The sequence below is a fragment of the Periplaneta americana genome, chromosome 4 (assembly GCF_040183065.1).
Source record: "Periplaneta americana isolate PAMFEO1 chromosome 4, P.americana_PAMFEO1_priV1, whole genome shotgun sequence".
NCBI lineage: Eukaryota > Metazoa > Arthropoda > Insecta > Blattodea > Blattidae > Periplaneta > Periplaneta americana.
In genome coordinates this window covers 94226846-94241309 of record NC_091120.1, presented here as the reverse complement: position 1 = coordinate 94241309, position 14464 = coordinate 94226846, and the positions used below count along the sequence as shown (strand labels likewise).

General features: G+C 34.3%; 1 protein-coding gene across 1 annotated transcript in view; it reads left to right on the top strand.

The window, feature by feature from the left end:
• Positions 1 to 14464, top strand: part of LOC138698056 (uncharacterized) — a 44384-nt gene that overhangs the window by 15017 nt on the left and 14903 nt on the right. Inside the window, exons 2-5 of the mRNA XM_069823738.1 lie at positions 3157 to 3243; positions 7161 to 7281; positions 9671 to 9756; positions 13085 to 13220. Of these exons, the coding sequence (XP_069679839.1) occupies positions 3166 to 3243; positions 7161 to 7281; positions 9671 to 9756; positions 13085 to 13220 (421 nt within the window). The 5' untranslated portion in view covers positions 3157 to 3165. The remainder of the gene's footprint in view (positions 1 to 3156; positions 3244 to 7160; positions 7282 to 9670; positions 9757 to 13084; positions 13221 to 14464) is intronic.

Here is a 14464-nt window from a genome sequence, read left to right as displayed (position 1 = left end):
AATTGGAAATGCTACTCAAAACCACACGATTTTTACAGACGTGGAATCGAAAATCTCCAGCGTTGGCAGACTGTTGTAAATAGTGAAGGAGAATATATTGTTGATGATTAACTTATCTCGTATATATGATGTGTCTAATAAACATGAAAAAACGCTACGAACTTATGCACCAGCCTAATATTAAAATACTATATTACTCATAATACTGTTTCTATGACATACATTTTAAATAATTTTTTACATTCAATATCAAACACCCGAAAACAACTTTTCAAGCTCTTAAACATGTTTCTAATCGTACAATGTAACTTAATACAATAAAATAATGCTCACGTAATAACTGATTTCATTACAATTCATTACAGTAAGTTACAATATATTATTGTAGTGTACTGAACAAAAAAGTCTCCTATTATCACTTAAATATTATATCGAGAAAGCTTCTCTCTATGTCATATATTGTGGCTGGTGCATATCAGAAATAAAGGGTCTCGCAGATATTTACTCCCTCACATACACCTACTTTGAGAATCCAACGTAATATTTTGTAAACCGCATAAAATTGCACAGCCATATTCTTCTCCCAAATTTTTTCGGATTTCATTCTCGAACTTATAATAGCAGAACCTTCATTGAATTTTTTTTAACTAGGTACTTGGGCAACTAATCGAAGTATTTGACGGCTCCAGCAATGTTAAACTTTTAAACACATGTGAAAGATATTTCTTAAATTCTTCTGGTATTAGGGATTTTGCAATTTTGATTATGGAACTAATTTCGCTGTGTAAACGTATTTCATTGACAAATAGCGGTAAAGATGTATATGTTGCCCTCGGTGCACTATGGAAGACGAATTAGCACAGCATGATTAAATGAAACATTAGTAGAGTGCCGGTAGAGTAAACGGCATTACCCCGGAAAAAACTACTGCAGTCTTTGTCTACCAGGAATCCTATTTGAACCCGCTGGTTGGGTGTCATCAGCTTGGAAAGCCGACGATCTAGCAGTCTTTCGGCTAACGGCATTTAAAATAATCTGTAGCTACTACCAGCTTTCGTTAATATAATGCAATTTTTGTTTTCGTCTTCAAGGAGAGAAAAATATGCATTCTCTGGTGCCTTTTAATGATAAATGTTAGCAACCCTGCTACTGCTATACTTTGTGTAATTTCTTACGTCTGCAATTTCTTTCTTATTTTAATTCACATTTGCTACATATGGAACAGCGGCAACACCGTGCAAATTTGTCAGGTCTTGTTGACATTAATAACTATACACGAATGTTATTACAGTCGCGCTCAAACCTCCTGACGTTTCGCGAGCGCCACTAACATGCGAAAGCAACGTTGTCACAACTACACTCTCCGTCTCTGTATCTCAGCGGCAGTAGTTTTAAACTGTGGAGTGCGGCCCTTTACCTGAGATTGGTTTGATAGGAAGATGCAGAAGGCTTCTTAATAATAATAATAATAATAATAATAATAATAATAATAATAATAATAATAATAATAAATGTCATCAGATTGCATCGAATGAAATTAAAAGCCACAAAATATAGAAAATATTAGTTGAGTCAGACGTAAATAATCATACTCGTTGAGTTTATATCAGTTTCTGTAATAGTTTTACTTTTATTAGGGTTAATAAAGTTGTCGAATAACACAAAGGCGCAGTATGATAAAATAAACTGAATGATAGGCTTAATTTGAAATAGTAATTTTCTGTACAAATAAATTGACATGGCCCTAAATAGCATTATGTCCATGTTGTCAAATCATATTCTTGCAGAAATAGCGGTCATTATATGCCTGCACATTACATATTATATAACGCATTTATAAAATACCCCGTTTGTTGCGCTCAAGTCCCGAATAATACGCTACTTTTGTAGAATATTTTCGATGTAATTTTCAGCAATGAAACATTTTGGCCATTGAATGGAAATTTTTGCCGGTCAGCTTGTTATTTTTTAGTGCATTGAAGTGCCTGTGAGTGTGTTCACAATGAGTGTTACACGAAAAGCGCTTTCTGTGTCGGAAAAATTGAAAATTCTACGAAAGTACGATAAAAACAGTACTCTTAATCAGAAACAACTCTCTGATTCATTAGGAATTCCATCATCGACATTAAGGGCAACATTAAAAAAATCGCGACTTGATCACTGCAGCTGCGACGTCGCGTCGGGAGGATGTAAGCGCAGGAAAGTGAAGTGTGGTAAACACGCACACGGCAAACAACTATAAATGACTTTTTTTTTCGAAAGAATTAAGTACAGTACATATTGTAAATGTCTTTGACGTACAGTACAATAAAATGGAGTAAAACTGTTTAACCTTTCATGAATCACGTATTTCAATAAAGAAAAATGCTAATAGATACTGTATATAAGACAAAATTAGTATGCCCGCCTAATACACGGTCCTGGTTAATACGCGGTTTACATGCGGTCCCTTGAAAAGCGTCTTATCGGGGTTTTACTGTATTAATCCATATCCACGTGGGGTAGAAATGTGATTTTTGTTTCTGTGTGTTCAGGAAACCTTAAACATTCATCATAAATACATGCACGGTCTGCACAACATATCAATTTTCCGAGCGCACTTGTTATTCGATCTTGAGACTTTCTGAGCGGCGAGTATGCGGCGAGTCTGCGTGCCCATAGCACTGCCGCTATTGGCTATCGGCGGTAAGCGGATACACCTGCAAACGTCGAGGTTTGAGCGCGACTGTAGGTAAGAAATTAGATTTGTAAACATTATACACAATAAAAAAAAAGTAAAATCTGAATTTCTCCATGCATTTTAACCAGGTTCCAATATCCTTATGATTTGTTGAAAATATTCATCGTTGCAAAGTTAGTAGAATGGCTGAGATTGAAATAGGTGATAGATTGTAAATCTATTAAGGAGAATTGTTTCTGTTCTACTAGCATGATTCTCTGTATTCCTGGCATAGGTATATAGGGAGTATATTTGATTTGAAAATTAATTTTTGTATGGCGGAAATGCTACAAGGCCAACTCTTGAATGTACCACTGATGCATTACAAAGGAAAAGTATTGCTCACAAATTCTCCGACCTTGATGTCAACCAATGTAATGTTCTGCACATAGTCGACAGTCGCTCTGTTCATCACTCCTCACTCTATTGTGCTTCAGCGTGCTGAGATGACGCTGTCGGTCGACCGCTGCTGCTGCGGCTGCTCCCTGCGCACGGGCACCATCATCATCGGCGCCTACATTCTGGTGAGTCTCAGAAGTTATATAGCTATCTCAGTCTGCGGTGTTTCTTGACCTTTATTGCTCAATTATTTCATCGATAACATATAGCTATACTTTTATGTAGTTACACATTCTATTGCCGGGCGCGGTATATGCAAAGGCTAAGGTACGAACTTCGATACCAAGATCATGAATTTGAATCTCACTACGTGTTAAGTGTCCCACCTGAATCTCACTACGTGTTAAGTGTCCCACCTGAATCTCACTACGTGTTAAGTGTCCCACCATGCATCCGTCGAATTTATAGTGGAAGTAGAAAGTTCGACGCTACAAAGTAGAAGATAAAATACAGCAAGCAACTCACAAAATTAACAAAATCCATCTCGTTTCATAATCATGAATTCTTGCAGAATGGGTTACTACCTTTGATATATCGATAATAAAATTCCTGACATACTTTAATATAGGCCTACATTATTTTAAACATTTCTAAAGTGCTCTATGTAATTGCATATAATTTCATTTTTCGCACTAATCCTCTACTTATAAAATGTTGTATAGTTTTTAACAATAAACGATTCTATAAATAAACATTCCAGCTGGAATGCGACCAAAATTGCATGTAGGCTATATACAAGCAAATACATTGTCGAGACGTAATTTTGAATCGTAAGAACATTTCTTTAACTCAAAATGTTGTTCATTAGTGCATAGGCCGTACAACTAAGCTATGAATAAGTTGTAAGAATTTAAAATGAAATTCATTAACGTTCACGATTCAGTTATAGAAAAATGTCTTATTATGTGAAAAAAAAAAATTGAGTTTGAAGTATAGCCTAAACTTCTTGCGGTTAAAAGGACCAGGAAGCTGTAGAACTCCAAGAATAAAATAACTCTCAGATCATTTTAACAATCACGTTTGAAACGTAAATTTTAGTTACAATAAATGAATTGATTGTATAGTCATACTTTAACTATATTTTTCTCATTTCCTTGAGATTTAAAAAAAATAAGTAAATAAAAAATGAAAATTCCTATTGCTTATTTTCGAAAATGGAAAATTTCTTATCTGATTCAGTTCTATAACTTTTCGAAAATACACTGTCGGTACTTTAAGAATTTATCGTGAAGTTAACTTATATTAAAAATTTACCATTACTCTATAATTATTACATTACTCCATTGGTTCATCATTTACAGACATACTGATAATATAATATTAGGGCCTACAATATGTTTAAAATGATGTTCATCATCGACATCTGCCTAGAAAATTTTCTTTAACCCTCATAAGTTCCTCAGATGTGAATAAAGAAATAATTTCTCAACTGATATTTTCTTCAGTTTCTTTATTCTGTGAGGACTGTTCTTATACAGTTTGTCCTTTAAGTTTCCTCACAAATAAAAATCACACGGATTAAGATCAGGGTTACGAAGACGCCATAACCAGTGTTGATAAGTCTGTCTTAAAAAATCTCTGAAATAAGATTTAATAATTCTTAAGCAATTTGTATGCAGTAGCAGAATCCTGCTGAAAGAATGATTGCTGACATTCAATATCTGTTGTTCTTAAAAAGATGTTAATGTTTCTGCTCGATATCTTGCAGCTTTGATAATGACTTCATAAAATTGTAGGCTCTAGTCTGTATGCATTACAACTTCACCAATCTTTCCAATATGTAGTGGAACTTCATGCTCAAAATTCCGGCGTTCCAGTACCGTTGTTTTATGAAATGACGTGACCATATAATTCGCAGCACGCTTCATCATAAAATATCATTAACTCAAGATCCACTCGCTTATCAGCAACGCTCTGCAGCATCCAGTTACAAAATCGGATTCTACTCGCTTGATGTGCTATAGCAATTTGTAGACCACTGTGATTGTATAGGGTTTCATTATTAATCAGTTAGTGGCAATTCTTGTCGGGGATTTTGTGACGCCTGTTTCCCGAGCAAGACGACGGAGAGATTCTTTTTAGGGGGAATGTTTCAGGCGTTCACCAATTTCGTCTATTTACTTAATTTTACTTGAAAGTATCGGCACTTAGATTGTTGCCATTAAAACTCCTTCTTCACATAAATAACTTAATTACAAAAATGAATAACAATATATCTATAAATAAAACAATACGTACAGCACAATTTATAATAATATGAGAAATAAGAACGTAACGTTAGAGAAAAGTGGCTACTTAAATAGTCATGTTTCAATGAATTTGGTTTTAAATTCATCACCTATTCCCGAAAATAAATCGATATTAATCAAATATAATTTAATCTACTAAAAAATAGCATTTTAATTAGTGATGAACTCTTGTGACTGATTGTCTTCGATCTTGGGGTTTGGAAAAGTACAGTTTTGTGTGACATGACGACTGATACATAGTAAGGAAGTGACATAAAAATTTAAGTGAATCTATTTTATTTGTGACGACTTTTCTCATGAAGAGAATTGTATGTGCTGATCTCCTATGATGAAAGGATTGCATGTTGGACGTTGATGTTAGCAATGTTCTTGATGTCTAAATGAATCATGGAATTTTGTACAATTTAAAATGCAGACATATTAGGAATTTATTCTGAATAATTTCATGTACGTACTTGTTTTATTTTCATTTTTATTTTTTTTGAACTGAGTTCTAAATTATTTATGCTTATTCTAATTTACTATTGACCAAACTATTACATATAATAGAATAATGATTGATGGATTTGTAAACAATTTTTGAGTTCTTTATGAAAAACTCAAGTGATTTAGAAGCCGAATTAAGGGGACAATATAACCTACTGAAATTACTAACTTCCATGTTTTTAAAGCTAAATTCGAAAAACTTTTATCGCTGGTGTACTTGGTTAATAATAACACATGTACAAAATTTTATCTGTCTATGATAAGTGGTTTGTATTTTATTAATATCTTAATAGAATATTGTATCGCTTTATATAAAAAGTCCCTTGAGCTACAATTTACATTATTTTTAACTGATATTCACTTCTATGATTCTTTACATACATTGGAACAAACATTACTAGGTTATTGGTTTTTCTGTACCATGAATCGGTAAATTACTAGGAATTTTTTATGTTTATTGATATTTGTATTTTTTTAAATATTTTATAATAAAATATTCTAGTAATTTACTGACTAAAACCCTATAGTAAATTTTGATCCCATGTATATAAGGATCCATATAAATGAATATCAACTAAGAATAATGTAGGCTAAATTGTGACGCAAGGAACTTTTTATATAACGTGATTCGATATTTTAATAAAATATCAATCAAATGCAAACCTCTGAACATAGGCGGATGTAATTTTGTACATCTTTCATTATTAACCAGATATACCAGTTATCAAAATGTGATGAATCTATCTTCATAAGTATGGTAGTTACTTGTTTAACTATTGTGAACTCTTAAAAATATGGAACTTGGAAATTTCAGTACAGTGTCAGTCTCAACAATTGACGTTATACGAAATTTAAAATCTAACATGCTATCATATATTACGCCTAAATCCTTAATTTTTGCTACCGACTCTACACATCTGTACATCAGTCATGAAATAGTCTAATTTATGTCCCAAGATCCGGTTATTCTGACTTGGATTTTTCGTGATTTTCCCAAGCAAAGGCTGAGTTACTACCAGTGACGAAGAATAATGACCCGCTTCCTAGCCAATCATATTACCATTAATTATACTTCATAATATGCTACCGATTATTTACGACAGACCAACCATTTGTCTGATATATAATGTCATAAATGCTGAAAATACTGCCATCTACCGGAAAACAAAAGAGATACTTTTGTGGTAACTGCGTAAACTTAGAAACTTCAAATAAAATATTTTAACAACTGAGACAGAAATATGCGTTCCAACAATGTTCCTATATAATTCCCGTTATGTCATGTGATTGTTGATTCTCAATTACAGACATGTTCAGTGGTGATGACGGTGTTTGGATCGGTATGCCTGGCCGTGGTGTGTGAACTGTCTCACAGACAGGACTTCAACGTCACCCGGGAAGAAGATATTCCCGCGCAAGAAATCACGAGTGAGTAAATGAACACAAAGCAGATCATAATCATCATCATCATCATCATCATCTTCTTCTTCTTCTTCTTCTTCGCATTTTCTAGCCGCAACACCTGTTTTATCCTGGAATCTAGTCACTCTTTCATTTCTCTAGTTTACAGGGGGGACAGCATATTTGCGGCAGGACGGCTAATCAGGAGGATTATATCACAGCCAGTTTGCGTTGGTTTTGGAGGGGCCGATTGCGGTATATCGAAAAACATCTTTCAAGCCTGATAAACTGAAAGGGTGTCCGAAAAGTAACAGCACCACCGATATCGTAATGTTCGTTTAACGCAAAAAATACCACTTAAACTATCTTCTTTTCCAGACAGTCGTATTTTGTTTCATATTCCATCTAGGACAAAGTATTTTCCGTAAAATTCAGAAAAATAAGGTTCTTCGTAAGAAATACTTAAAGATTCCAAACTTGGCCATTGGCTTAAATATTTTTTTGGATTATGTTTCCTTCCATTTTCAGAAGTAGATGATGCTTTCGCAGAACTTATGTCAATCGTCTCCACTAATGACTTGGAGTTTGCAGACTATATGCTGAACACATATGTAGGTGGAGACTCCCTGTTTCCTCCTCCTCTCTGGGCGGCGGAACCATCTGATGGCTCACGAACAATAAATGGGCCTGAATCCTTTCATTCATTCTACAATATTAACAATTTTATTCGCCACATCCCAACATTTACAAGACCATCGATCTTCTACTGGAAATGCAAACACTTGCCCGCACCAAGATAAACTCTGTAAATTCCTGGGAACATAACATGAGGAAAAAAGTACGATCGACAAAATTAATTTCATCGTGTCTCTATGGGAGGAATATCAGAATGGAGATTTTGGACTCTTGCAGTATATTAAAGTGTTGGGGATGAAATGACATGCAACAAAGTTGTAGATTTTTATGAACATCAAACGAGGTGGCATCATTGTCACTTAAGTATAGCCATATTTTTAACCAAGCCGTGAAAATTGGGAATGAAAATGTGGCTATGTATTATAACAAGAATTTACATACCCCTAAGTCAGTCACCACGTATAGATGAGTCTTGCCGGAAACATGCCCTTGAAACTAGCAGAACTATTCTGCAAATGGGTTGCCTTTTTTGACGAAAAAAGATTACGTTTCTAGAAAATTATTGCAAACGTGCTTCCCCGGTTTACAGACCTTCCACCACAAAAAGTGACTTAAGCCGGCATTTCAATACACTTAACGTAACGTGAAAGGAGGAAAGAAAGAAACAAACCAACAAAGAAAGAAAGAAAATAATACTGAAGGAGAACAATTATAAAGGAATAATTCATGTAATTTATAGATTAGTTTTACTGTAACCTAAAGGCATTTAATCCGAGAAACTATGAAAACATCTGTTAAAGTTTCTTAAATATGTCAATGGTATTAGCATATTTTAATCGTAAATAAGTGAATTTCTACTCCATGGTGACACTAATTAGTACAGTGAACGTTTAATTAATTAACTTAAGGAAAAAGGGTAACCAGCAAACATTCTCATGGGGAGTAGATAAAAAAGTTAATTTTTTTCTTCCATCATGTAATAATGTCAGAACAAGTGCTTGTACAAATTTTGGCTATTCGAGCACACGAGGATCGTAAAAGAATAAGTTTTCCTGAAGCCGTTTACAGAGAGAAAATATAATTTCATTGGAAAGATTAATTGGAACAGACACAGTAATTGTTGAGCTATTTTTCAACAATTTTCCACCGGAAGTGAGAAATTTGTCATAACATGGGATCGACAGAGAAGTGCAGACGGCGACACACACTGGTTCCGATCCCAGGAGACAGACTTCTACGACACAGGGATATAATAGTTGATCCCACGGTATGACAAATGTCTCAATTCCGGTGGGGAATATGTTGAAAAATAGCTCAACAATTGCTGTATCTGGTACAATAAATCTTTCCATGAAATTGTTTTCTTTCTGTAAACGGCCCCGGGGAAACATATTTTTTACGGCCCTCGTAATTGCGCTCGAGTGGCCAAAATTTCTGTAAGCAGTTGTTTTGACATTATTAACATGGCTGAAGAAAGAAAGATTAACATTTTTATCTGCCCCCATGAGAATGTTTGCTTGTAAGCTATGAAAATAAGTATAATTTTAATTAACCCGCACTACCCAGGTCTATTAATTCTAGGTAGTTTTGTAGTGAATGTTTTTACCAAAGTCTATCATGTATTGTCGGAGAAAGATTCTGTGAAATAGTTTCTTGTTTTACATTTTGGCTCCCAATTTGACAATAAGTGTAAAAGATTCTTCTCTCTATAAGAGGAAACAAATTTACCTACAATGTGCACTTGATTTGCAATTGACAATAATAACAACACATTTCGCAGATGAAAAGGAGATGCTGATTTCTGCTATCGTGGTTGGTGCTGTGCAGACCATCGTGAATGTTCTTCTGCTCGTCGGTGTTAAAAAGGTAACTTTGATATTGTGAGAGTTTTAGAAATTATTTTGGGAAAAAAGCAGCAGCAGCAGGAGCAGTAGCAATAGCAGTAGCAGTAGCAGTAGTAGTAGTAGTGTTGGTAGTGGTGGTGATGCTGGTGGTGGAAGTGGTGGTGGTGGTGGTGGTAGTGATAGTGGTAGTGGTAGTTTTAGTGGTAGTGGTAGTAGAGATTGAGAGTATCTATGTAGCTTTGGAAAATTTTCTTAAATTGATCATTGATTTATACCTATATAGGGATATTAAGAGTATGTTAAACAAAAAATAACAAACCAGGATATAAAAAGTTGATTACTTCATGTTATATGCATTGGACAAATGATTTTGCATAATTTAAAATAGGGCCTATGTTACATTCGAGTTTTCTGAGAAAGACGGGAGGGATGATCATTTTACAATGAAGTTATTTCCTTGATGTCCCGCAGTCAACAGCTACCACACGCTCCAAATTTAATGCTGCACATCCGAGAATGCTGGTCGAAGTAGCCCGGCAGGAGAGTGTTTAGCCCAGCGGTGACCAAAGCGTGTGTCGTGATTACATCATGTAATCACAGGCATTCAAACGGGTACGAGGAGTTTCCTGTACATTGCTGTGTGTTTCATTCACGTACCAAAGGCAAGCAGTGGCAGTATCATGTCGCTGTATAAACTCTGTCTCTATAAGTAGTAAGAGGTGGTTTCGTGAAGAATGAGAAGGAGAACTTTTTTGTTGTTCTGTCGGACAAAATGTAATTTGTTTATTTTCCTCAACGGTTTAATTAGGACTATATAGAAACATTAATTGCCACGCTGAATAATTATTATTATTATTATTATTATTATTATTATTATTATTATTATTATTATTAGATTTTCTCACTAAAAAGATATAATTATTAGGTTTTATCTCAATTTTACTCTTCTTAATCTTTAGATGAGGGTAACAATTATTTATTAGTTATTCATTTAATAATAGACTAATATTGTAGAAAAACTGATTCAATATTATGTGCCAACGAAATGTTAAACGCCAGGAATTGACATGTCTTAAATCATAACTAGGAAGAGAAAGATAAGATAAATAAATGTAAGGAAGTCAGCTACCTGATGGGGCTTGAATATCTCGTGCTCTAAAGCCTTTTAATACAACATAATTTCTCAAAAGAGTAATGATTAAAATAACTGAAATAACTTGTCCATAGGAAGTTTTTAATTTTGAAAAAACTACGAATTTTTCGAGTAATTATCGAGACTATCGAGAGAAGAATTTAGAAAATTCCTTATTATATTGAAGAAGAAGGTTAAAAAAAGAAACAAGAAAAATCGTATACAATTCATTGGTTCCTGATGACATTACTGATACAGCAAAGCTTGAAATTTTTATCCGCAGGATTTATCAAGATGTTAGTACAGGAACCACCGCTTGTTGTAGTTTTCATGTCAAATACCTTTCCTCCGTTTCCTTACTTACTCCATATGCTGTCTGTTGCATGTAATCACTGCAGCTCGAGTTTTGGTCACCGCTGGAGCCTGTTTGGAAACCAACTTGAAAGCCGCTAAATTGCGTTTTTGTTCAGCAGTATATAATTCACGTTTACAACTCATATTTAGTGACCAAGCTGTAGTCCATTCTCGTTTTAACATTATACTGATTTGTGTTTATTCTACGCACAAGACACTGCACTGGAATTATGTGATCCCCTTATCACAAACTGTTCAACAAGCTGTAGTCCATCCTCGTTTTAACGTTATACTGATGTAACAGCTCACACAAGCATTTTATTGATTCTTAATTTTGAATTTTAATCACATAAGATTTTATAATTGTATTTTATAACTAATGTTGTAACTTGTTTAGCCTTATTAGTGTTATAAATATTAGATTGAATGCACATTCAAACTCCTATGTATTCTACTGCATAACGTCTGATGATGACTATGTAGAGTCGAATACGTTTAAACTTATTAAATAATGTGTACAAATAACTTTTAGTTATTTTGATTCAAAAATAAGCATAGACTGACTTTGTTTAATCCAATTTAATATAACTGCTTATCGGCTTCAACATGGTTTTTAAATTAAGGAAAGTAGTGGTCTAAGTCATTTGCAGAAAGTGGCATCTCTGTTGAAAGACCAGATGAACTCTGGGCTAAGTATTGGAATTTTACAAGGGCTTCTCTTTTTAAGTTTGTCACAGTTATATCCTGTAATGCTGAACGTTCATTTTCAACATACAGACATGCTGGAAAAAGACGTTTCTTTAAAAAAGAGAATCCGAAAAAAACTTATAGTTTATTGCCATTTAAACTATGATGAAAACAGTTATATTATCACAAGCGAAATTATTTGATATTATTATCAGAATTAAAAAAAAAATAAAACTATAGTTAGAAGTTATCTGATTTTCGCATTAAAATTGCACTGAAGCATTCCATACTCAGCTTAATTTTAAACGTTTTCTGCATACTTGAATGCATATTTGGGCAGATTTAATTCCTCGGTCTACTAATGATGCTTTATTCAGTTTAAAGGGAGAGGACGGTATTTTTTTTGGTAAAAATGAGTAAATTAAAAAAAAACTTTAACATTTTCTGTGATATGTGTAGAATACATTGCACAACATTTTGTGGGTATTTTTGCCTTTATCGGATGTTGAGACGCCATTTTTAAACTTCCTGCGCTCTGGATTTTTAACGCCCCCTTTGATTGCTGTTTCCGGTAATTTCATTTTTTTGGTACATTACCAGACAAAAATGGATATAATTTCTGAACTATTAAGATAAATGCATGCAATTTAGAACACACATTCTCTAGACTATTAGAAAACGTTTTGCTCTAACAGAATTTTGCTAATTAATTTCATTTGAATAATGTCTGTTTGCAAAGAAGGAAATAAAAAAGTGTTATTAAATTTTAATTGTTTATTTTACAAATGTAGTGACTAATATCAAAATTCTGTCAAAAACAATTTATAGAGCATGCTTTTACAAGTAAAATGTAAAAAAAAGAAAACTGTTTGAAATTATCTTTAAAAAGTCTTAGATATACCCTATCACTTTTAGTAAAATCTGCATTGGGTAATGTTTTTTTTCAAATCTGGGCCCGAAATTTTTTTTTCAAGATATTTATATTTGATTGAGTTGCTATAGCCATCAGCTCTCTACATACAAAAAAATTAATATTTTACACCAAATAGGAAAAAAATTAAAAAAAATATAGCGTCCTCTCCCCTTAAGTAACCGACAGATCTGAGGATATTTTGCAAAGTGGGGTAGAATGTTGGTAGGGGAAAATGGGAGTGTCTCGAGAAATGTATGTCTACAGGAGGAGAGGAGGTTGGTGCTGGTGTGGCTGGTGAGCTACGTGATCCTGTTCGCGCTGAGCTTGCTGGGACTGCTGACCAGCTTCTTCCAGATCCCCACCAATCCTAGCTACCAGATCGCCACAGTCATCAACATTGGTGAGTGCGTGCGCTTCCATTTCCTGATTATTAACGTCCGCTGCTCGCGTTTCGCCTGTTTCCGCTACAGTGACGTCGTGACCTTCCGAACGCCACGCGGCAATGTCATTCTCAATTATTGTTTTTGTCATTGTAAACATTTTTGGCATAGAATACTTTTTCAATGCTACCATATTTTACAGCATTAAATGTAATGAATGAATTATTTAGATTCTAGAGGAAGCTAATAAACTAGCAAGAAACCTTTGTAATCAAATTTAGTACACGTAATAGTACTCACTTTTTCCTAAAATATTATATTGAATGGAACTGAGTTAAGGTGCTTGCCTGCCGGTATGAAGTTGCGCTCGGGCGCGGGTTCGATCCCCGCTTGGACTGATTACCTCGTTGGGGATTTTCCGAGGTTTTTCCCAACCGTAAGGTGAATGCCAGGTAATCTATGGCGAATCCTCGGCCTCATCTCGCCAAATACCATCTCGCTATATAACCTCGTATTTGATACAGCGTCGTTAAATAACCAAATAAAAATGGAACTGATACCAAAGAATATATAAGCACAAAATGTCTTGGTTTGAATGGGATGTTCACTTGAACTGGAAAACATACATAGAATATTTTACTCCTGAACTGAGTTCTGCCTGTTATGCATTAACCCTGCGTTACTCATGTTATAAATATTCTCACCGTTGCTCAGGTGGGGTTTCACAAACCCCATTTTAAATAACTAATATATTTTTCCGTAAGTTTCAGAAATCAGATAAACGCAATTAAATATACTATTCTTAGTTCACTTAAACAATTTCTTAAGTGAACTCTTCTGGGTGTGATTGAAAAGTATACAGATGCACAGAGTACACACTAGCTCCATCTCTTAGATTTTCGTTGAAATATACGCACCGGGGTTTACCACACCCCACCTGAGTAATGCAGGGTTAAGATCCTTATCTTTTATTGGCGTATAAACACACTCAACATTACATACTTTGTATACAGTACTTTCGTGTTATAATGAAATGTGGATTAATATTCTGGAGCAACTCAACTAAAGCTAAATGAATGAATGAATGAATGAATGAATGAATGAATGAATGAATGAATGAATGAATGAATGTATGTATGTATATATTTAAGCAATTACCTTTTGGTGAGGCGGCACTTCACATTATCAGTATACAGGGCCGTCTCCCTATTTTACAACGCCGCTCGTACTAGTCATTTAGGTCATTACTTATTTTTAATTTATT